Here is a 26,351-nt window from a genome sequence, read left to right as displayed (position 1 = left end):
TGCTATCCATTATTCATCACTCTCGCCTCAGCTCCAAATAGAACAGTAAACAGATCTGAGGAATAAATATTCTTCACACTGAAGAATTCATCCTTCTAGGATCAGGATGTCTTGTCTCAGATAACCCTCTTGAACTTATGTTTGCCAGAAATTTCATTGGCATGTTTTCTTTTGAAGGGATGAAGCACCAGTATTATTATTATTATTATTGTTTTATATTTTCTTCTTTCTATTATTCCCCTCAAGCCTTGAAGTAGTTTTCCTACCTACTCCGTCTCCACTACAGGCCCAGATATCTACTTCTTTGCACTTCACAGTCTTCTTTTCTTATATTTGAATCTTCTCTCCTTTTCTTTTTCTGCCTCTGCATTTCTGCTTCTGTGTTTTGCCTCCTCTAATAATTGAGCAGCAAATTTGAATTTTGTCTTTATACTATGAAAGCCACATTTTTTTACAGAATAAATAACCTCTTCAAATATTTCAAATTCAAAGACCGTGGACTCTAATCCAATGTTCACTACAATTCAAGAAGAAAATATATCCTACCCTCCAACTTATTCTAACCAAACATTCTGGTTCGGTTTATAAACAGGAAGAGAATTATCAAAATTAAGCTTTCTGTTGAAACTAGTAAAGCTTTAAAGATTCCAAATGGACAGAAGTCATCAGAATGATAATATTAAAAAACGAAACACATGATTTTTCCCATGAAAGATATAAATGTGTTCAATAGCTTTATCACATAATAAAATAATTAAGATGCAGTTCCAGCTTTCATTATGGTAAGTGTTAGCAGACATTCTATCATTTAAAAAATGTTATGAAGTAATGCAAATATATGTGCACTAGATTTTAGATGTGGTTTGGATTGATTCTGAAGCTATTAATCACACAGAAGAATAAAAGAAAATGAGAAGCACAAAACTTGAGTCAATATGTCCTGATGGGTTATGCATACTGGAAAGCAAAGCAGGCACCAAGGGCTGGTGCCCTTTATGTCAGAAGTCAATAAAATGTCGTTTGCATCTCAGATATACTTGCCTCAACTCTAGCAGCCACAGATCAACTTTTCTTTTACAATGTATTTATAAAGCCAACCAATAACGGCTCTTGGAGACAGCCATATTAATACCAATTTATACATTTAAACATGTTTTCTTATCAGTCTTCAAAGAAAGTTCTGCCATTCTAGATTTCAGGATTGTGGTGAAGAGGAGATGGATCTGACTGCATGAGTAGCACACATGTATTGTTTGGATTATACAATTAGATTTCCTCACAACATTATTCTCCAGATTAAAAAAAAAACTTACTGAGAAATCTTTCCTACATTCCTAACATTCTGGTTTCCTTTTTCCATAAACCACATTTTGGTTTAGTAGAACTCTTTAGATCTGCATTAAAGAAAAATTGACTTTCATTAAAATGGTCATTTCTGCCGTTTCTCATAATATAATCTTGAAAACTACAAGCAGAAATCAATAGAAAGTACCCTACCCTGAAGTGCTCACAGATTACTGAAGATTCATTTGCCACTTAATAAAAATAATGCCCTCAAACAAAACCAAGATATCATTTACTAATGTAGGAAAGAATTAAATGCAATTGGTTTAGATATAGTTTTAAGGGTTTGAAATATTGGATTAAAAATTATGATTCACCACTCTTACAACGAGTAAGAGTGGAAAGTAAATAGGCCGGCACATATTAAAATAATAGATTTAGTTTCTTTGAGCCATCATTAAATCTGGAAGGGTACTAGAGAAAATAAAAAAACTAGTTGCTAATCAATATGTGTAACTCCGATTTCCTATATCATGAAAATAAATCCTGATTGATATATTGGGATATTTCTAGAGTCTTTCAAATTTGAAAAGTTAAATACAGATATAAAATGAGTTATGAACTGTGACTTTTACTGCTGTAATAAATATTCAACTAAAAGAATATAAATATAAGCTAATTTCCCTGTACATGAAAGTAATTGCCTAGAATTTTAAAAATATATTTCCCTCAATGCATTTATTTAAGTCTTACTGAAGTCTGTGTCATGACTGTGTGGTCATAGAAGACATAGTCTGACTCTGAAAGTAAACAGTGACTTTATTAAATTGAGGGAAATTTATGTACAGTGAAATGAAAATTTTTTCAATTTGTTGAGTTTGGACCAATGCACAGATTGAAATAATCAACATCCCAATAAATATAAAGAATATGCCCAGCACTCCTTAAAATTATAGTGTGTTCCCTTTCCAGTCAATTCTTAATTCCCGTGTACTATAGGCAACCACTGGTTGATTTCTATCACCATAGTTTGGTTTTTCCTAATCTTGAGCTATATATAATTGGAGCTATGCAATGCGTATTCTTTTTTTCAGCTTTTTTTGCTCAACATGTTTTTGGGAATCAGTTTATTATTGTCTATTGATGATTGGGTTTACCATTGTTATGGCTATATCACAATTTATTTATATAGTCCCCTATTTATAGACTTTTGGGTTATTTCCAGATTTGGGCTATTATAAATAAAACTGCTATAAATATTTCATACAAATCATTTTGTGGACATATATTTTCTTTTTTCTTAGGTAAAGACCTAAAAGAGGAATTGCTGGATCATAAGGTATGTGCACATTCAACTTTATAATGAAACACTAAACAGTTTTTCAAGTGTCTATACTATGTTGTAATCCCACTGGCAATGTATGAGAGTTCAGTTGCTCCACATCCCTACCAGCATTTAGTGTTCTCAGCTCTTTCAATTATATCTATTCCAGTGAGTGTTGATGGCATCTTATTTTGGTTTTAAATTACATTTCCATTTTCTTGTGCTTATTGGCCATTGTGTATCTTTCTTGTGTGAAGTGTCTATACAAGTCTCTCACATGTTTTTTATTTGGGATGTTTATCTTTTCATTACTGATTGTGGACAGACACACATATATAAATATATATCTATATATAAGTATATAGCTATATTTTATATATATATATATATGCACACATGCATAGAATACACTTCTTTTGTCAAGTAAATGTTTTGAATGTTTTCTCTCAGTCTGTGTCAGTTTTCATTTCCTAATCATATCTTTTGAAGTGCATAAGTTTTTAAGTTTGATGATGTCCAATTCATTATTTTTTATTCTTATGGTTAGCGCCCTTTGTATTCTTTCTTAGAAATCTTTACCCACTCACAGTTATAAAGGTATTTTTCTGTTTACTTCTAGAAAGTTTATAATTTTAGCTTTTATGTTTAGGTTTATAACCAAAATCAAATTAATTTTATACATAGTATAATGTAGGGGTTAAGATTCATTTTTTTCCATATATTTTCCTGGTTAATCTAGCCCATTTGCTAGAAAAGCTTGCTTTTCTCTATTGAATTTCCTTGGTGCTGTTATCAAAAAGCAATTAACTGTATATGTGAGGACCTATTTATGCACTATTCTTTTCCATTGATCTATTTATCTATACTGATGCTGATACCACAATGTCATGATTACTGTGGTTTTATACTAATTCTTAAAATCATGTGGTTTGGGTCATCAAACTTTGTTCTTTTCCATCATTGGCCTATTCTAATTCTTTGCATTTTCATTCAAATTTTTTGATCACCTTGGTAATTTAAGTCTGCTGTAATTTTGGTTATGATGCAGATCAATTTGAAAAGACTAGACATCTTTAAAATACTGAGACTTCTGATTCATGAGTATGGAATATCTCTCTTATTGCTTGTTTGCTCTTTAACTTCTCTTAGCCATATTTATGATTATTTTATTATAGAAGTATTTCACATTTTTGTTAAATTTATTCTATTGGTGCTATTTAAAGGATATTTTTAGAATCCATTTTCCAATTTTTTTGTCAAAACACATAAAAAATGGCATGACAAGTGACCAAAGTTAGCATCACCAATTATAGGACAAACTGACATCAGGTGCTTCTAGTAATGCTTGAAGTAGGACAAACATCACTTACATAGTAAACATTACAAAAATCTACAACTTAAATCAAATCATGAAGATTCATAAAACAAATCCAAATTGATCATTCTACAAAACAATGAGCCTGTAATCTTAAAGAATATTAATGTCACAAAAAACAAGAAAGATTGAAGTGATCCAGATTAAAGGAGACTGAAGAGATATAACAACAAACTGCAACGCATGATACTGCTTTAAATCCTAAATTGCTAAAAACAAATGATCTAAAGGACAATATAAAGACAACTGGCAAAATTTGAAGTTAGAATAAATTAGATAATAGTATTATATCTATGTAAAATTTCCTGAATTTGATAATTAAGCTGTAGTGACATAAAAGAATTTCCTTATTATTAGGAGATAAAATATTGAAGTAGTTAAGGATAGAGGGTCACCATCTCTACAAATTAATTCAAACATCTCAGCAAAATAAATAAGTACATACAAAATAACAATGCATATATATATATATTATATGGACAAATGTTAAAAGAGATAAAGCCAATGCAGCCACCTGTGAACAATAGCTGAATGTATGTGAAGGTTGTAGGAGCCTTTATTGTAAGATATTTGCAACTCTTCTATATGTCTATTTTTCTATTAATAGATAGTAATTTATTACTATTATTAATTAATTAATAATAATTTTAATTAAAGTAATAATAGCAAAGTTAGGTATATGGATCATTCTTTCCTGTAATTTAGCAAGAATCATGCTAACTTGTTTGCCACTTGAAAGACAGTAGTAAATGTTGCTTTTGAGTTGCCAGGGATTTCTACGATCTCTGGCTTGTTATGCTTTGTTTGAAGGCAGGACAATGTTTCCCTGGAATAAGGAGTTGAGGGAAAATGCAGGATTTTTTCTTTGGGATATTTGGGTGGACAAGAAACAATGGACCCTAAACTAAGACTTTCATGAGCTGCTCTTTTTTTATGACTAACTTTTCACAAAGACTAAATTAAAATAATGCCAACTGGAAGCCTTTTTGTTGCTTTTTGGGTTTTTTTCTCCCTTATCTTAGTTCATTAAAAAGAAACAAACATTTTTCATCTGAAAATATGACTGCCCCCAGTAATGCAATTTGCATCCCCACACATCCTATAAATTCTTCCGTGTGTTTATTCAGGTATATCTTTATTCTATATACTTTTACTTAGGAAATACAAAATGAAAGCAACACTATAAATCAACAGGAAAACAGGCAGGTAAGTGGGGAGGGTATAATTTCTTATACCTCCATTTATTTTGCAAACATTCTTCTGGTAATATTTCATCATGTATAATGACCTCAACAAGCAAGGGTAATACAAAAGAAAATTAGCTGAATCTGGAAGGGATGGAGGAGACTTATAATTACTGTAGTTCTAAGGTTTTTTTTTTTTTTTCCTTTTTGGATTGTAACATTGCAAAAGTTAATTTTGTTAACAAACCCAGTTTTCACAGACAAAAATGATTTCCTTTATATTTATATTGGATCTGCAAAAATACAAACAATATGAGAATACCAGCTGTACCACTTTCATTTAACTTTCCTCTAAAACATAATTTCTTATTTCTTCATTTTGATTTTTTGATATCTGCACATTCTTCTTGAAATTTGAAGAGATCAATCTCTAAACTCATGAGAACTAATAAATTTACTTTATATGGCAAATCTAAATTAATTTTTATTACTTTTATTAGAATATTGATAACTCTTTGCTTTAATGCTATTGATCCCAACTTTTCTGGGCTGTTCCTCTACTTAATATTCATCTTTTAGATAACAAATTTTATACACAATGCAAGGCTAATTTTATCACAGGATTACAAACAGACCAACACATTCAACTAAGGCCTGATGGAGAAGCCACAGGCAAAAAAAGGCTGTTCACATACCCTATGCACATCCATACTTTAATGGATTCCAAGATAAAGATCCTTTTGAAAGTCAAAGATATCCTGTAAAGGATTGTTAGCATTCAACAATGAACTCAATCATTTTACCTTTAGTCCATTGCTGTTCTCAAGACTCACAAAATGGTTAAGGTTAATTCCTTTTACTAAGAACCTTCAACATGGTATTTACAGAGGAATTCATTTGCAGTCTTATTTCAAAGAGGTCAGCAGGTGCAAAGTATTCTTTAGAGGAATTCTGACTCATTTCTCCAGATTGCAAGATATTGTCTTTGACTACACAGTAAGCATTTTAGGCATGACAAGAATGAGTGGCTACATTTTTAAACTTACCAGTTTGGAAAGTCTAAAAAGTATTCATGAAAAGTCTGTACTATAAAATGATATACATTTTGAAAAATCTGATACACAATGCCAGATATAGGTTGTATTTAGAGTGTCCATACATCCAGTTCGCCTGGGACAATCTTGAATAACTTCCTCCATTCACTTTAAAAAGAATTCTACTTTGTATCAAAATTTATTTTGGGCATGTGGATGTCTACTTGTTACAGCACCATTTGTTGAAAAGTTTTACAGACCTTATGCTTTAAAAATTACATCAAAATAGATCTTAGAACTAAATGTAAAACACAAAATTATAAAATTTCTGAAAGAAAATACAGATATTCCTTGAAGTACAATGGGATTGTGTTCCTGTAAGCCCATTATAAGTTAAAAATATCGCAAGTCAAAAATGCATGTAACACACCTATTCTACTGAATATCATAGTTTAGCCTAGCCTACCTTAAATGTATTTAGAACACTTATATTAGCCTACAGTTGCACTAAATTATCTAACACAAAGCCTATTTTATAACAAAGTGTTGAATATATCATGTAATTTCCTGAGAACTACACTAAAAATGAAAACCAGAATAGTCGTATAGGTACTCAAAGTATGGTTTCTACTGAATGTGTATTGTTTTCACACCATCAGAAAGTCAGAAAAATTGTAAGTTGAACCATCATAAGTTTGGGTATAGAAGAAAATGTAAGTAATCATTGGTTTGGTGATGAGTTTTTAGATACAATGCCAAAACCATGAGCCATGAAAAAAATTAATTGAAATTCATTAAAATTAAAAACCTCCACCCCAGGAAAGACATTGCTAAGAGTATGAAAAAACAAGCTCTTGACTGGGAGAAAACATTTGTATAATACAAAGAACTCTTAAAACTCAAAAAAATAAAATAAAATAAAAAGAATCCTACTATGGATGTTAAATGATATGGTCATCTTAGCTATGGTGCCTATATTTGGATATTTCCATATACATATTTTCTTCAAGTAGATAGGTTTCAATTATTTCCACAACTTTGCTTTCAATAAAATTTATCTTGATTCTCACTAAATCCTGGGAGGAGGAGAGATGGACTGAGCTTACATGTTCACTGTGTGAACTGAGGAACTTTTGTTTTCAAACAATCTGGTGTCTGGAATATCATTACCAGAATTGGTTGTAATATAGCTGAAAGACAGCTGTGTCCAGAGAAATTGTAAGAGTCCAAGTTTCCCAAACTGCTGACATTTTCAGGGTAACCACACCTAAAATTCAGCATTCAAAACTAAAAATAAATTAAATTGTTGAGAATTTGATTGAGGTCATAATCTCCAAGATAAAGTCCCTGGAATTTTACATTTTAATTTTCAAGAACTGCTGCTGATTTCTCCTTCTACTTACTGAGGTCAAAATTTGTTTCACAAGTTTTATTCAGCCACACATGTTGTTGCAAATTTCCATTAGAGCACAATACTCAGTGGTCACATCAACTTAATATGTATTTTTAATACAATTCCTTTTCCCATATTTTTTTCTTTTCATATTACTTTGTTTAAAACTTATATTATGCTTTCTAGGTACCAAGAGCTGTTGTAAGTGCTTTTATAAATATAAACACATTTAGTTATTTCAAAACCCTATAAGATAGGTTCTATTATAATCATAGTTGCCATTTCACTGAAGAAGAAACTGAGGACAGGGCAGTAAGGTAACTTTGGAAGATCACACAGTGTGGCGTTTGGGATTTGGCCCTGGGCAACCTGACTCCAGCATCCACAGTCTAAACCCCCTTAGGATCTCTTTCAAATAGGCAGGAAACTACTTCCACTTTACCAAAGAAATAACTGACAGATCAAACGCTAGCTTAGTTAAGAGAGTTAGCCTAATGTTTTAATTCACTCATTTATTTAAAGAAACGATTTGTTGAGCAGCTACTCTATGTAAGGCATTGTGGGAAACAGGTGAATTTAAATTATTTCTAAAATCCTTCAGGGGCCACATGTGATCAGATCCTCATATAGCAGTAGGTCTCAAACCTTAGTGTGCATGCAAAACACAGGGTTCTTAATACCTGTTACCTCCAAAGGAAAACAGGATGGAGGTGTTAAAGGCACAAACCCCCTGTACTGTACAACAGGAAGTAGTTGTTTGTCTAGTTGCATTTAAGGAAAGAAAATTAGAAGCCTCCAAATTTAAAACATTGAAATGCCTAAAATCCAGAAACAATTCACACTTTTCCATCCAGATGGGACTTGACTCCACATGCGTGTGTACTGAGTATGTTAGGGTACCTTCATGAACGGGAGTGGGCTGAGGTGGGTGGTACAGTAGATTCTGAGCTCAGAGGCTCTGAAAGAAGACAATCTGTGCTTAGGTGGTAGCTGTTAACATACTACTTGTGTATCCTTGAGGAAGTCACTGAACTTCATCTTTTCAATCTATAAAATGGGAACAATGAAATGTCTATTTCTTCAGATGTTGTAAGAATTGAAAAAAATGAAGATTTCGGAAGCATACAGGCACATTGTAAGTACTCAATAAGTGACAGTTATTACTAATATTATTTAAAGTGCTCAGATGGGCTCTATTATTTAATCATTCCCAATTATAGAATTGCATGTAAGTTGCCACAGAGACATAATTTAGCTAGCTTAATCTTTGGACTCATTAGCAAGATGCTAGTGTGCATAAATATACATAAAAAAACTAAAATCGACAAAAATAACAAAACTCCAGGATCTTATTTTTCAACTGAGTTATGGTTAACCTGAGTGTGGGGATAGGGTGATTATTCATTCCATTTCTGGAACAATGGGATTGGGAGCAGGCAGGGCTATAATGTTGTGCATTGTTATAGTACAATGTGGTCGTCATTTTACTTTATAGTATAATAAAGTCAGTACCTAAAAAAAGTTTCTGGTCTTTTATATGGTCCATGTTTCTTGGAATCTTTAACAGAAGTGAGCATACAAAATTTCTATTGGAATGTAAATAAAATGTCTGCGATTTCTTTTGTCTGTCTTTTCCAGGTATTCCATCATGTAACTAAAGCAGTTAGGAGAACGGACTTCATCTTCATTCTTTATGCTTTAATTTAAAAATTCTACCCAGCCACAAAAAACAAGGGTGATCTAGCACCTCTTGTATTATCCTGGATAGAGCTGGAGCCCATTCTACTAAGTGAAGCACCACAAGAATGGAAAAACAAGCACCACACGTACTCACCATCAAATTGATATTAACTGATCAACACTTATGTGCACATATAGTAGTAATATTCATGGGTGTCGGGCAGTTGGTGGGGAGAGGATGGATATATCCACACCTAATGGGTGTGGTGCACACTGTCTGGTGGATGCATGTTTGAAGCTCTGACTCGGGTGGCTCAAAAGCAATATATGTAACTTAAACATTTGTACCTCCATAAGATGCTGAAATAAAAATAAGGAAAACAATTAAAATTATAAAATCTAACTAAAATCTCTAAGTCTTTTCTTCTGGAAAAAATGTTTAAATGTTACCAGCGATTTTTCAATTGCCATATAAGAAGTACCTATGAAAATACTTTTGTCTGTTTTTCTATATTTGAGATTGTTGTAGCGCTACAAACATGTAATTTTCTAATATTGAAGAAAAATCAAGAATGATACCATAAAACTCTTATGCATTCCTCACATTTCCAAAAAAAAGTAGATTGATAACCAAAAGTAATAACAACTCTTTGAAATGAATTATTCTTCAGAAGGAAATTCATCATGAAGTTATTGGCATCCTTAAAGGAACCAGTAATTATGACAAAATGTTGTGTAACTCACACTATGCACACATTGCTGTGAATATATTTAAAATAATGAGTGCTGCTGGGTATGAAATTTCAGTAGGACACCTTCTGTTCACTCTAGAAACATGAACTGCAAAGAAACAAGTCCTGCAATTTTAGAATGAGAAGTGAATAGATGCTGGCTAATAAGACAGTTGAGGTTGTGTATCATTAGTGGTATTTTTGTGTAGTCCTTCATTTGTGAACAAATTCTGAGAACAGCAATCTGGGAATCCATAAATCCTACTGAGCTTTGGTTCAGTGACATTCATTATAAAGAACACCTGGAGGGAAAACCGGAGAATTGAGTCACAGCTAGAAAGATCAGATTACCTGAGCTCTGCATGTCTTGGTTAAGTAAGGCAGCCTGGGAAGAGAATGATCTTTTCCCTGCAGTTGTTTCAATAGTATTATATTGGGATAAAGTTAGCAGTTTAGCTAATACTGTGTTACTTTTCCTTTGTTTATATATTTCCTCATATGTAATATTGAGCATTTGATCCTATTTATATTGTGTAGGTGAATTTCACTTCTGTTACATGACATCTTAGCAGAACGTTTATTTATAATAATTTTGCTACCTTTCATGGTCATCACTTTGCAACTGAGCAAAACCATTAAAATTTATACATTCAGATGAAAACTAATGAATAAAAACATCACTAATCATGATTTTCATCATAGTTTATATATGTAATAAGAAATATTAAAAATAATTTAAAATCCAACTTATTCCATACAAAAAGGAGAAAAAGTTCAAAGAATGCTTTTGAATAGTGAGTTATTTAAATAATAAGTAATTTTTACCAATTTCTTCACTGTGGGCTTGGAAAACTGCCACCAAATTACTAAAATGAAAATGTGAATGTGAACAGCAGTTTTTGGAAGAGTGACCTTGGTGAGGTGTCCTGCCAAGACCATCAGCTATTCAAGATTCTCATCATCCCCTAGGTTTTGAAATACTCAGCATTAGTTTTTGTAATTAGTAAAATAAATTGCCTCAAATATTTTCTACCTGTGCTTTTAATAAAGATTTTGGGTTAAATTTAGTGATCAGAAAATAAGATACTATTCTTATTGGGTCAATAAACATTTAAAAGAATGCCAAATTTTATTATACATTTGAAGTGTGCAAGTAAGTACATTGTCTTTTGGAGTATAATTTGACTTGAGGTATCAAAAGCTTTTTAAGATACACATACTATTTTATCCAGTAACTATACTTCTAGGAGTATATACTAAGGAAAAAAATAGTACAAGTGGTCAAGCTGGATGGACAGATTCTTGGTGTGTTTTTAGAGTTGTTAAAAGTTGGAAACAGTAGAGTGTTCAATAAGAAGATATTATTGGTTATATTCTATAGATATTAATATAAGTTATGTTCTGTCCATGTAAAAATATCATGTAGTCATTAAAACATATGCTTGTTCAGGATAAATTTCTAAGTGAGGAAAATAAGCTACAGTTTGGTATATATAGTACTGGCCTGGTCTTATTAAAAAAAAAAGTCTGCATTCTTGCATGCATGCACACATGAGTGTGATTGTGTAGAAAAATTATAGATGGAATGCACGCCATCATTTGAACAGTGGATATCTCTTAGTTTTAAGATTATAGGTATTTTCTTTTCTATCTCCTTTCTGTATTTTCTAATTTTCAATAGTGGGGTTGAATATCTTTGACAGAGACAGAGGGAAAGTAGAGATATGAAGTCCTTGCTGACGTGGTGAAATCCTGTATCAGCATGTGACTGATGAAGTGTCTTCTGATACTGTACAGGCCAGGGTTTGGGAAATCCACAACCCATGGTTTGGGAAAATGAATTAAGTGTGTTGGGAAACCAGTGTAAGTATGTGTGGAGGAAGACAGCAGAAAAAAATATCAGAATAATTGCATGGTTTTATAACTATTTTATCATATCATGTGTATCATATGTATTTTATTATATGTAACTGACTAAAGAGATCCTGGGAGGACTGGGATGGTTTGCAAACTTGCATGCATTATAATATTAAAAGAACACATAGACAAATTCTTCCATTATTAAACCTGTGCACACCCTATCAGAATCAACTGACTGTAGAGGCATCAGGGATCTATCTGGACTCTTCTGACCATTCACTTTTCTCCTTCCAGGCTAACTAAAAAGAATGATTAGTGCTCATGTCTTTTTAGAAAGAGTTACAGGTTACTATTAGAATAAACTGCTTTATAATATATAAACCGTATGGCAGCGAGCTATTTTTTCTCAGTTAATAAACAATGTAAGTTGTTAGTTTTTATCACTCTCCTAGCTAGCAAAATGACTGGCACAAGATTTTGAATGAATGAATGAATGACACTTTTCTAGACCCTGCCACCTGCCAGACATTTTCATCTGTAAATCAGCATATTACTGGTTTTTTTTTGCTCTTCTGCCATTCCTTCTAATTTTTTAACAAGTGCTTTAATGTGTTCCTTCAAATATTGAATGTTGAGTGGAAGAGACAGACATAGAAACAAATTGCTATAACACAATTTCATAAATGTTCCAATAAAGACAAGGAAGAAAATGTTAGGAAGTGTGGAAAAGGTTATTTAAGGGATTTAGGGTAGGCCTTGAAAAGGAGCTGAGATTGAAGCTTTACAGAAATTTGCTTAAAAGTGTAAGAATATAGATGAAGGGTGCAGGGAGGGGACACAAAGGCTGTCCCAGGAAGAAGGAACCCAGTGGACAAAGGGAAGAGTCCTGAGAATGGGGGCCTTTGGGAGGATCTCAGAGACACAAGACAGAAGGCATGTAGCAGGAACTGAGTCTGACTTGGGCCCAAGATAAAATTGGAGATGTTTTAAACAAACCAGAGACTCTCCACACAAGGAAATTTATTATATCTCTTTTAAATACTAGTGGTGAATTTTATGAATCACATAATCTTTCCAGAAAATAAAACTTTGTTGTGGGAAGGAGAGAGGAAGAGGACACTATACAACTCCCCACTAGTGAGTCACACTACTGTATACATTTTCTTCCTTACTTCCTGGGTAAAGACTAAACAATTAGTAGCTGAGGAGCCCTTAACAAAAAATGTCCCCTAAATCTAACTTAACCATAAAATTTATAGTACAAAACTGGGACACTTTAAAGAGTGAAAGAGAGTATCACTAATAATTATATAGATTACAGGCATATACTAACTATTCTCACTCTACTAAAATCTAACACCTTGCTTGATATTCATTTTGATTGATAAAGTATTGTCTAAAATTCAAAATATGTAGGGTAAACCTTGCTACATTCACCTTTTGATGTGAATTAAAATAATCAGACTTAGACCTTGTAAAATTAATAGAATCTACAATTAAGAACTAGAATTAGCACATATATATGGAGAAGGTAAGATTTAAAAGGTGTATCATTTGGAGGCAACATAGTAGAGTGGGTAAATATTCACAAATATAGATTTAAACCTCAATTCCACCTTACTCTGTGATCATTAGTACTTTATATAACTTCTCAGAACCTCAATTTAACTAATCTGTAAAATGGGATAATATCTGCTACCAAAGCTGACATGAAAATCAGATAAAGCAATTTACATAAAGAACCAGTCACTAAATTGGAATTCAACATTATTCCTTTGGGAGACGATCTATATTGGGTAGAGGGTTATTGTCCATGGACTACAACCAAGAGAATTAAAATCTGACGAGCACATTCACTGAGTATAAACATCTGAATAAATGTATAGTTAAAAATCAACTGACTGATATTATTAAAGAAAACATATGATATTTATAGGATGTTTTAGCAAAACCAAAAGAAATTTTAACTAATTTAGCTAAAAGTGACACAGAAACTTAAAAAATATTCATATAACATACAATGTTGTATAGCTCTAACATTAATTATGTCAGATTGATATGATCTTATTAGCATGCAAATACCTTAAGATTGTGATTTAAATAGGTGATCTTTCTAACACACGTAAGTTTTTATTTGTGTATCAATACCTTATTTAGTTTGTCCTAGATTTTGCATGTTATTTGTTCTTTGTTGCTTGTTATGAAACCACCACTAATTTTATGTACTTTAATTTTTGTCATTACATCCATCATCTTTGGTCACTGATACAGATTTCACTGACTAAAATTAAGAAGGGTTTTGAGGCTTGAGGACAATGGGCTGCATGATGGGCAACAGACATTCTAAGTTATCTTGAACCTGTACAGCTATCATATGTTTCTCAAAACCAATATTTCAAACAATGGGGAAGAATTAATGTCCTATCAAAACAAAGAATGAGAAATAAAAATACTCCTAATGATCCTAAGGGAAGAAGGAAACAAACAGAAACAGAGAAAGGAAACAAAACTTGCAGTAGTGAGAGTCCACCTGCTGTAACAAAGTATTCTAAATGGTCATCCTCCCAGAGAGAAAATGCAGGTAAAAACCTGGTGGCTCAGGGAGCCTAGCACGTCCCACTTGGCGCAGTCTAATTTGAGATCCTTTTACAAACTGAGCCAACTAAGGGCAGAAACATACCCACAGTCCTGTCTCACTCCTCCCTTGAATCCCTGCCCACCAAACACCAGTCACAGCTGTTTTTACCCATTTTCTGCGTAAAAAGTAGTGTGAGACATTCTACAAAACAGTGGGAACCATATAAAGGGTGAGTTTGCAAACAAGCAGACCTGCTTGAACTGGGAAAAGGTCACAGGGCCAAGGGGCTGCCTCAGCCAGGATTTGAGCTGTCACAAAAAGAGTACTTTGCTTCTCTTAATCAGATATTTCACATAAAGGAGGAAGGGGAGCATCTTATGGAATGTTCAGTCCAAGCAATAGGATCCTGGCACCCTTGTTTTCTAATAACCCACCTGCGACAAGTGGGAATTTAACATTTTTAATTATTCAGTAATAGGACACATTCCCTCACTAATGTAATTAATGTCTGAAGGCTGCCTGATTCTATTGCTTCTTGGTAGCTCAGTACTATTGCTAAATGCAGACCTCATAGAAAAGAGAGAGGAAACATTTGCTTGAAAATTATAATAATTAATAATTACTATTTTTATTATTATGAATAAATTAACTTTATGATTTTAGATTTTACACTGCCATTATTGTGTAACCCTGAGATCAAGCTTCAATGTTGATTAAGAATTTTCAAGAAAACACTAAAAGACAATACGATGCATCAGATAACAAATTCCAACACCATGTAACTTATGCAGTCAGTAGAGTAACTGTGTCAAACACAGCAATAAAATCGAGTTAGAAAAGAACACAAGAGAATTTTGCTTTTGGCCATTACAAATTATTGGAGACACTGGTGAGTCATTTATGGGGCGATCAGTGAGTGACACTTGAGTAACTGGTTAATAATTCCTTGTTAGTAGCTTCTCTGTAATTCTTCATTAAGTATTTTTCTAGATATTTGTACAGTTATAGGTTATTATGGTGATTTAATATCTTAGATTATTAAACAAAGAAATATGGCCATTTATAAAATTAAGGTAAAAATTGTTATTAAGAATATTTTAGGAGTGTTCTTAACAAAATTCAAAAAAACAAAACGTCACTATTTTGCTATTACTCACTTTTCCCCAGATCTCATAATCTTAATATGTTTCTGGTTTCCTCAAATCTATGGTACCATTTCTCATCTTCTCTTCATTCCTTAAGTGAATACTAATTATGCACCCATTTGGCACTCTTCCATGTATTGTGGACACAGAAATTAATGAGACTTGGTATTTTCTTTGCACTAGCTAAAAATAGATAAAATTAACTACAAAACATGTAATAATATGTAGTGCACTCCAGATGCTACCTTGTAGTCCAGAACCAAGTGCTGTAGGGACAGAGAGGTGCAGACAGTGGGACATCAGGAAGGACTTCATAGACAAGTTTTTGATCCATCTTTGGAAGGATGATGATGGTTTCTTTGGGGTGAGAAGCTGAGGGAAGGGCATTCCATTCACACAGTCTTTGTACTATTTATTATAGGCAAAGGAAAACTTTTAAAGTATAAACAAAGCCTTAGTAGAATAAAAATGCATGGCTTCTTTGAGAAACTCTGAGCACTCAAGTATGACTGGAACATAAGATTTGTAGGAGAAATGGCGTTAGCAATTCAACTAACTGATTTTTTTGAATACATTATAGGCAGGTAACCATATGAGACACAATGATACGTAACACATTCAATCAGCCTAACAAAGTATATGTTATTCTCCAAATAGATATCATAAAAGGAAATTGAAACATCAAGAAGGTGTAAATCTGGGCAAGCTCATCCAGCCATTGTCATATCTGGGATTCCAGCTTGGTTCCTCTAAACATACCTGCTATAATTTGAATATATGTCCCCCCCCCTCAAAATTCATATTTTGGAACTAAATTCCAAGGTGATAGTACTAAAAAGTGAGTCCTTTTGGGAAGTGATTGAGTCATGAATGCTCCGCTCTCATGAATGGGATAAATACCCTTATAAAAGAGGTTTCAGAGTACTGCCTACCCCTTTTTGCCCTCCTGCTCCTCCACAGGAGGACACAACAAGGTGCCATCCTGAAAGCAGAAAGCAAGCCTTCCCCAGACACTGAATCTGCTAGCGCCTTGATCTTGGACTTCCCAGCCTCCAGAATGGTGGGAAATAAATTCCTATTGTTTATAAATTACTCAGTCTAAGGTATTTTATTATAGCAGCAGGAAGAGACTAAGATAATACCCTACTGGCAAACCAAGTCAATTCAATTCAGAAGGCCACCCAATATCCTACAGAAGAGTCCAAAATTTTATCCTGACAGCTTTACAAGTGACAATAGGTTTTGAGCTGAGGTATGACATAGGTACATTAAGCATCTGTAAGGTAAAGTTGTTAGGCTCAGATTCCATGTATAAGCTACGTGAGATCTGGCAAATTACTCAGTCTCTCTGGTCTCAGTTTTCTTTTCATAAAATGGGGATAATAAGAATGTATGTTTTATGAAATTATTGTACTCATTTTAATACATAAAAGGTACTTATTATACAATGATTCTTGGCTCTACTAAGTCAGCAATGTAAGAGATTCATGTTTCAGAAATAGCTCTCTGATAGCACCGTGGAAAATGGACTGGAGAAGAAGTTGAAACTGGAGACTTCAATATTTCAGAAAAAAGGATCTGGCAGACTTTAATCAGAGCACTTCAAAGGGGGTGCAGAAGTGGGGGTAGGATTGAGAAATATTTCAGATGTAAAGATTGAAAGGATTTGGTGACCAATTGAGTTTAGGGAAGAGAGGAAGAGAGAAAAATAGAAAATGACACCAAACTTTCTAGTTTAGGTGGCCACGTAAATGCTGATGCCTCAGTACTTCATACTCCAACTGCTACTTCCCTGTGACTCAACTATCTCAGTACTCTCCTGTCAGGCTGGCTGCCTGCAATGGATTCAGTGACTATTATAGCAAACAAACAAACAAAAACAAAAATAAAACCCCAAATACCAAACAAAGTGGATGTTATTCTCCAAGTAGATACCAGAAGGATGCCAGCAGAAGCAAATTCCTCCCACTAAGCCTATCCTATGATTATAGTCCTAAACTGACCTGTTCTCAAGCCCCTTGGATGTGAAAATAATTGGGAAGTCATCTCTCAAGCTGGCCGACAACATGGCTTCTTGTCAGCACCAGGGGTTCATGGAGGTATGGTGTTGGTGGGTAGTGAAAAAAAAAACCTGATAAATAGAGCTCATCCACAGTTTTAGGACATTTTGGGTTTACTTCAAACAATATCGAAATAAAGTTTTTAAATTGTGGGGAGGAGTGTTTCTTGAGAATGCTTATTTTCAATTAGAATTGATCAAATTTGAATTCTATATAATATCCAAAGTCCATGAGATGTTATAAAACTTAGGTATGTGGAAAAAAATGAATTTTCAGATTACTGTTGTTCTTAATACAATATCCTACCGAACAGAACATAAAAATGTATAAACAGAAAGATAAAATGAACACCCAAGCAAATTCTAGACAAGATACTCCCTGGAAATCTTTCTTATTGCTTGAATTACATACACATAAAATATATTTCTGTCCTTGTCTAAAAAACTACCATCTGTACCTCTCTACTACATAATCCAAGAATTAGGAACGCTGAATATTTTACATGTCATATAACATATAAAGCTATTATGAGACTTATGTTTTTACTATTAAAATTTTAACCAAACAGCATTGCTTCTTTAACAAGTTATTATTGTGTATACATGACAACAGGTGACAGGAAATACACATAAGCAAGTTTATTTTAAGGTTGGAGAATAGAGGAGTAGGAGTAATTAACACTAAATTTTATAGGTTCCCTATATATGTAAAAGCTTCTTCTTTTCATAGTCCATATATTCTTTTTCTTTTAAAAACAATTTTATGAAAACATCTGAGGTTTAGAAGATAGACATGAACATTAGTCACACTATTGTACAAATGTCCTGAAAGCAGCAATCAGGTTGTATCCTCCTTTGCATCTCTTCCTATTGTTTTTCTAGTGCCTAATACATCACATTAGAGAGAGGTGGCATTCAATATGCATCTTCACCTTTACTCCCAAAACACAGCCATTTCTAGAAGGTCTTACTGCATAATTCTCAGACATGGTAGACTCACTGTTATCAGACCAAGGCCTCTTTTGATTTAGTTGAATCAAACACTGCTTCTGAAACTTTGCACTGTCTGGATTAGGTAAGGACTTCCCTCAGCCCCCTCTCATTCTTCATTTCTTTAAAAGCAACAGGAAGATAAGAAAAATAGCCCTAAACATTTCTAATTTGTTAACAAAACTGCCATTGTACTGAGTCTGAAAGCATGATGGCAAAAATACAGGAATGCTCTGACCTCTAAAAATAATATATTTTAAGTCCTGCTTTCCTACTAAAAAAAGACCTTTATTTCTCTTGGAGAAATTTACTTTGATTTTCCAAATCTTTAAAGTTGTTTGATAATTTAAGGTCAAATTCATATATCTAAATATGCCTGAAAGGGTTTAACACTTCAACTAGCTAGCTCCATTCCATGACATACTCCAAACCAGATGAACAACAAACTTAGGGAAGGCCAACTAAACTGTTTTTTGTTTTTTTTTCTGTTTTCTTTCTATTTCCACCATCGAAAAACTATGAGCCAGTTAATAACCAAATTGGTTTTGCTATGTCTCAATAAATTGCTAAAAAGGTGTTTTTAAAGTGAATGTATTATGCTATCAAATATATGCCCATCCTTATATAAGCCTCAGCATAATTATAGTTTTGTATAATTAGAGTTTTATGTCAAAAGATTTACAGCTTTATCACCTCAAGCAATATTTCACAGCTGCCAAGAATGATTTATGCAATAATGACTTAAACTGTAAAATAGAATTCTCAAAGGAAGGGCTGTCAAATATTCCTACTGCAAATAACTAGTTTTTTAAAAATTAATATTCTGGTAAACAGCAAGTCTAGTTGCACCTAGCACAATCACATAAAAGAGCATGGTAGGAAGTGTTGCTTCCTAGGGGTGACCGTGCAGCTCACCATTCACTGCATCATTGTGAACTCATTGCACAGACCATGGGCTAAGATCGCTTACATAGCCCCTGGGCCACTCTGGAGAACAAGCTTTCAGAAATAATGCCTTGATAACATATTTGCTACTCCAGTATAAGCAAATGGAAAAAATGGAAACAGAATATCTCAACTTTTTGTAAATTTGCTCCTTGTGCTTATTAGATCACTCTTCATATTCCTGTGAAATGTCAAAAAAAAGAATAAGTAAAGGAGGCACTTACTGTATCCAATTAAGAAATCAAGAAATTCGAGCTCAGTAATAAAGAATTAAGGAAACTTTGAGAAGTAAACCTATAAAAATGTTGTGATTTTTCACCCTTCCTGCTTTTATACATGTAGACGGCTGGTAGGTCTTTAAGAGGCAAGACTATCAAAGCTTTTGAACTTCATAAGCTCTGATGGATTTGCAGTTGCCATATGAATAAAACCAAGGCCCTCTGAAGATTCCATTGAAGGTATCTGAACTAGCAGCAAAAACAAAGTTTATTACTGTCAAAGCAAACAAGTATGACTGTGTCTTTACAATCTAAAAAGGTCATTCAAACTTATTTTTTTTCCTTTGGGAAAAAAAAAAAAAAAAAGCTTGGCCCATCACCTCATATTCCCCATGTAAATTAAAGCAAAATAGGCAGAATTTGTTGTTAACTCTAAAGATACCTAAGTCTTTGAACACTGAAATCACATCTGAAAATGAAGTTAGCAGAAACAATATTGCCACCAAAGGTTAATATTTCTATACCTAAACAAGCTTGCAAATAAAGATTTTTTTTCTGAAAACAGTGGACTTTTGATTCATATCAGCAAGCATATCACTCAGATAGAAAGATTTGCATTAGTCAATGTGCAACACCTATCTTCGCTACAGAAAGTTTAACAATCACATTTGTGATTCCATATTAAATCGCTTTTTTAAGGTGTTTTATGATCATTTTACACACTCATATTGTACAAGTTTCAAAACATCACCACTCTACTTGCAGTGTAATAGATAACAACTTCTATTTGAAAACACTCTGAAAAATATACTTAGTATCTAAGTAATTTAGGCAGTCCAAATTAAATTTATACTTAAATTCTGTAAGTTGAAAATAATCTGAAATGTTCTAGAAAACATAATGAACAAAGACGGACCAACATTTCCTGAAGTAACCATAATATAGACTGTGTTGACATTATAATAAATATTCAGATAAGAAAAAATGTCAGACATTCAAATTGTTCCAAAAGTCCAGATTGTTGGCATCAGATACACAAAAGAGATAAGCTGCATTTTGGTATCGAGAGCCTCAGTCCAATAAATGTTTTCAAGACAGCAGAGCAATTAGGCTATTTCTAGTATGCCAACACTACTGATTGGAAAGTAAGGGAAAAATAGGAAGAACTTTAAAAACAATCCGTGTGCTGTTTGATAATCATACAATTTCTTTCATTCCAGATTAATACTAAATTATACAAACCTGTTTCTCCAGCAATGCTTTGTTGTGCACACTCACTCAAGTTCCATGTTAAGGAAAATCCAGTAATTATGAATTGTACATTTTTATCATGAAACATTTAATTATAAGACAATAAGAGTAAGAGTTAAACCTTTTCTCTGCTGTTTTTTTCCTCTGTAGTTTACCAAATGATGAGTCATTATATTATATAGGCTGTAACACATCATACATTTTACCAAAAACTTAAGAGTTTTCTAAAATTCTGAACAGGTACCTCTCTGCCTCACTAATTTCTGTTAATGGAATAAAAAGAAATACATGCTGATGTAATATCAACAAAATTAATTATAATATGCATATTTTAAAAATAATTTTATCTTTATGCACTAAATTGTCAAATATTAAGTACGCACGTGTGAGAATGTATACACCTTAAAATGGGCATATCTGAGAATTTGTACACATGGATTCATATACATATAGGTCGTATATTTAAGGCATGCATGTCCATTAAATGTATATTTTTTACATAATTATCATAAGTCTATTATCCTAACAAGCTTAAAAGAAGAAGGTGTGCCCTTGAAGTTGAGGTATGACCTTACATTTAAGATGCCAGTTTTGTTACAGCTGTAAAAATGAATACTAATAACTCCACAGTATCATTGTTCCTTTTCTACGTTTCTTATTTTAGGACAAATCTTGAACACATGAACAATCGTTGTTATCTGAACATACATAGTTTAACTGGACAAAATTTAAAAGTTCCTATTTATTACCCTTAATCTTGTATAAAAATGGGCAAATGAAACAAGAGGTGTCACCTGTCAAATAAAACTAAGGAGCCAAGAAACACCCATAATAGTTTTAGTTTCCGATATAAAGTTTTCAACAAGACTTTGCTTTGTGTTTTCAATTTCAAGCAAATGAAACTCTGTATTTCTCTCCTAACAATCAACACAAGTAGTAAATTATTAGTCTTTATATTATTCCTTAGAGAGGAGAGTGTGTAAGACTGACTTGTAGCATTTTGTCCTCTGTGGCATTGAGTTACAGCACTTTTGAAGAGTTCAAAAAGAGTGCCCTTATTCAAAGAAGAAATTGCTTCTACTACAACACAAATAAGATGTCCATATTTCTTGGGTACTGAAAAACTAAAAGCAAAGCATATTTCTAAAATTGAATATTTGGGGCTTCTCTGCATATGAACTTTTAATAATCAAAATTTCTTTTCAATGGAATCAAATATAAGGAATCCTAAAATAGATAAACTTTACCATTTTTGTGGTAGTAGGTGACCTCCACTTTTCTCTCCTCTGACCCCAGCAATGCCTGGGCGATTTGGGCAATATCATGTCTCTTGGTCTCAGGCCCATGGAGAAAGTCGCAGGTGCATGGCTTCTGCATGACATCTGGCCTGGAGAAACCAGTCATCTCACAGAACCCATCATTGCAATAGATGATGGCACAGTTCTGCACTCTGGCATTTGCAATGATAAATTTTTTATCTGTAATAAGAAGATAGTAAAGCATCTTTTAAAAAGCTTCCACAATATTCTCACTAACTCTGAAGCAATTTGTTGCATAAGAAGTATGAAATGTAGGTGCTTCCCCAAATTACTAATTGCTGTGGCTTTTACAAGAAAAAAAAAAACCACACACACACACACACACACACACCCTCACACCCACAAACTTTAAATGTGAGCTTAACGATCCTCAGTAATTTTAATGAAAAAGTATTGAGGAACCGCTCTTCAAATTGCAAGAATATAATTTCCCAAATAGTCTAGTTCTCAATCCCTGCAACTCCCAGGGGTCCTAGCGGACACTCAGATAAGCAGCTGGCCCACTGATATTTCCAGAATGCTACTTAATTGTAAGGTAAATAATTTCAAAACGAAACAGTGAAACATCCTGTAGTTGTCAGATTTCTCACTTCAACCTTGGCCCTTAGAACACAACTTTCTCAAAGTAGTTATTATTCTTAGGCTGTTTTCTATCCCTCTAAGGCATATTACACACATCCTGTTAAAAAAAAAAGGCAACTAGCTTTAGCAATGAAACTGCTTCACATTTATTGGGAGATCAACAATGCAAAGGTTCACCTTTTCATAATATATATTTTCCAAAAGAAAAAAATTGTTACACATTCACACACAGTAAATATCATGTTAACACCTTTTCATTTTTACTGTGGGAGAACCTTAAATTTTTGTATAGGAGTAGGAATTTTAATACAAAGAGCTTATTAATTTTGATCACAGACCATATTTACTCCTTCCAGATAGAATATGAAGCAGGGTATACAAGTTTATTTTGTACACAAGGTACCAGATCCTCACATCACTCAATGCAGTGCTGAAGTAACGGCAAAATATATGACATAAATGTGTTAACACACTTTTAGGAAAAGGTAAAATATTAATTACCAAGTATATGATTTTAAATTAATATATTTATTTAACAACAATTCATTCCCCGTAGTTAGTCCACATTAGACCATTAAATTTCTCTGCATTCAGTGTTTGTGGGATTTACTTATTACACTTCAATTTTTAAATTTCTAGATGGAAAATTTAAGGGATAATAAAGGGACAGAAATATTCCTTTGAATAATGAGCGATTTGCATTGGGAACCAGCACAGATGAGATACCTCCATTCCCAAATTATCCTGCCTGGGATATATTTGCGTTGATTCAATACAAAGTTTGGCTTCTATAAACTAACAGCGAGCAAGCATCTCTGTCATACCACAGCCCTGCAATATAAACATGGTAAAGTATAGTTTGCATAGCCATTTACATCGCTACTACCATTTACATTCTCTTGTTCGAATAGTATGGTCTGCTCTGCTCCCGACTTTCAAAAAGTCTACAGTCAAACAGCCTCAAAATACAAACCCGTGTTATACTAGCACGTTCCCTTTAAGATAGTAGAATAGTAGGACAATTAAGTAGCAAGGCAGATAATGGAGCAGTAGGAGAGGAGGATCAAATTGCCTCCTATAATGGAGACCGTAATCTAAAATGTAAATCAAAATTAATATCAGCGGGAGAACACTCCCGCGGCCGCTGGAACCCCCGGCTCGGTTTCCCCGCGCCTTAACTTGGCGGAGCCCGGAGTTGCCGGTCTCCTCAGCTCGTACGCGGCGGACGCCAAGTGCTCAGTCAAAGCCGAAAGCGAGGGAGAGAGAAAAGCACAAATGAACTTACTCTGCCCTTCAAATTTCCGTATGATGGTCCCCAAAAATGTATTCTGTGGTGCCACATGCCCCCGGCGCACAGGCATGGTGACCCCGGTCTTCTGAGGAGCGCTCCCCCGAGCGCCGGAGTTCTCCCGGGATCTCTCCGCCGCTAGAGCCCAGGCCGGCGCGCGGGCCGCCCTCGGTGGCAGAGCATCCTCTCTGGAAACCAGAATCCTCCTCCCATTAGCGCCACTTCTAGACACCCGCTTTCCCCACCGGAGTCCAGTCCGTTCCCCTCACCTTCCGGAGGGGGCCTCGCACCGGACTGCCGCGTGTGCAAGGGTTTGGGGGTGGGGAGCGGGAAGGAGGCGGGGTGAGGGGCGGTGGCGGGGGAGGGAGGGAGCGGAGGGGTGGGGTGGGGAGGGGGCGGGGAGTCACAAGGGCAATCGATCTGTTTCTCTTCTCCCACACAGCGCCGACTTCCCAGCGCAAATGGGCTTAACCTGGCGGTTGCCCAGAACCGGGAGGACGGCTGAGGGGGGATGGAAGACTTCTGCGGCTTTTGCAGGAAGGGGAGAAAGAAAAGGAGGCTGGGGGGGGGGGGGGGTTGACGTTTCTATCCCCGCCCTATCCCCCTACACACACACACACACACACACACACACACACACACACACACACTCCCTTTATCCCGAGAGCTTGGGCGCCGCCACAGCTCGGATTACTCAAGCGTGCTTTAGCGGAAGCCAGCCAAGAAATCTCCAAAACTCAGTGACAAACAGCTACTCTGGGAAAATGATCTCCATGGCCACCGGCCACAGGGCTCCATCCCCGAGCTCCTCATGCCGCAGTAGCTAAAGCACCCTCAGCTGCAAAGAAAAGACAGGTGGGAAACACTCCCTTCCATAAGGAATATTTGTAAGCCCTGTTGGCGCTCAAGAGGTCGAAGGTCGAGGACGAGCCACTTAAGAGGGGGTAGGTTTAGCCTCAGAGCGCAGCCTGGATCCCGGGGCTCGGCGAGGGTGGGCGCTGAAGCCCGAGCTGAACTGGCACGCGGGTCCCTGCCCAGCGCCGAGGCGCGCCTGGGCGAGCGAAGCTGCCCGCGCCGCCGAGCATGCCCAGATCCACTGCTCGAGCCCCTGGGGGGGTTGCAGTGTTGGGGGGTGATGGGGTCTCCAGGTGCTGGAGGCTGCGAGAAAAAAATGAGAAAGCCAAAGATGAGAAGGCCAAGGACTGTGCGAGTGACTGGTACAAAACAAGGAAAGAGTTTGAAATGGGCGAGGCCGGGCGCCAGGGGGAAGGAACAAAAGGTGGGTGGAGCTAAGAGTTACCAGCCTTGGTGTGACCTCCCATGCCACTCATTCCTGAACGCACCGGCCACATCATTCTGCTCTCCTTTACCATTTATAGCAAATCATCTTGTTTAGGGTAGGGAAGGGTTCAAGGGTCCTCTTTTTTGTTTCTCAGAGGCTGCCAACGTGGGAATCCCAGGGTATACACAGACTTCTGTCCAAATAGTCTTCCTGGAGACTTAGGAAAACAAATGACAAGCCGTGCCAGGAAAGCGTGTTTTCAAAGTTGTTTTTCTGGTTTTTCTTGCTTCCTTTCCTTTATGTCTTCTCCCCTTTTTACCTAATAGCCCCTCTCCACGCCTCTTTCTCTAAATGGAATTTGCCACCACTTCAACTTACAAAAGTAGAGCAGGAACAAATCTCTCCTTTCCAGCTGGCAATAAAGGTCCAGAAACCCCTATCAAAACATGTCATTGCTTGATATAGTTTGGGGGTTCTTGCAGCCCTGTATCCTGCTTCGCTTGTGCCTTGAGTCAGCAGGGTTCATATTTTCTCAGTTACAGTCTCAAATATGGAGTGAAATAATGAGGATGGAACTGAGAAAGGCTGAGAAGCAGGATTGATTAGTTTAGGAAGGTAAATCAGGTGGATTATAATAAATAATAAGGAAATAAACATACAACTTTTATTTTCTGTTCCAAAAACTGCAAACAAACAAACCCAAAAATCCAAACAAGAACCTAAGCAATTCTTACTCTTTGATATCAGAGTAATGAAAATGAATCAAAAGGAAGACGTTGCCTAGGAATGTTGAATTTTACAGTCAATTAGCTTTACTTTAAAAAGAAGC

General features: G+C 35.0%; 1 protein-coding gene across 1 annotated transcript in view; it reads right to left on the bottom strand.

Annotated features, from left to right (window-relative positions):
* The window catches only part of KCNH7 (potassium voltage-gated channel subfamily H member 7), a 451,497-nt gene extending 426,936 nt beyond the window's left edge, over nt 1–24,561 (bottom strand). The window contains exons 1-2 of the mRNA XM_045560346.1: nt 24,238–24,561; nt 22,299–22,529 (exon numbers count right to left, since the gene is read on the bottom strand). Coding sequence (XP_045416302.1) covers nt 22,299–22,529; nt 24,238–24,313 — 307 coding nt within the window. The 5' untranslated portion in view covers nt 24,314–24,561. The remainder of the gene's footprint in view (nt 1–22,298; nt 22,530–24,237) is intronic.
* Nucleotides 24,562–26,351: the final 1,790 nt, after the last annotated feature.

Source organism: Lemur catta, chromosome 8, assembly GCF_020740605.2.
Source record: "Lemur catta isolate mLemCat1 chromosome 8, mLemCat1.pri, whole genome shotgun sequence".
NCBI lineage: Eukaryota > Metazoa > Chordata > Mammalia > Primates > Lemuridae > Lemur > Lemur catta.
Note: the sequence above shows the minus strand (reverse complement) of the source record. Positions and strands in the feature narration are given on the sequence as shown.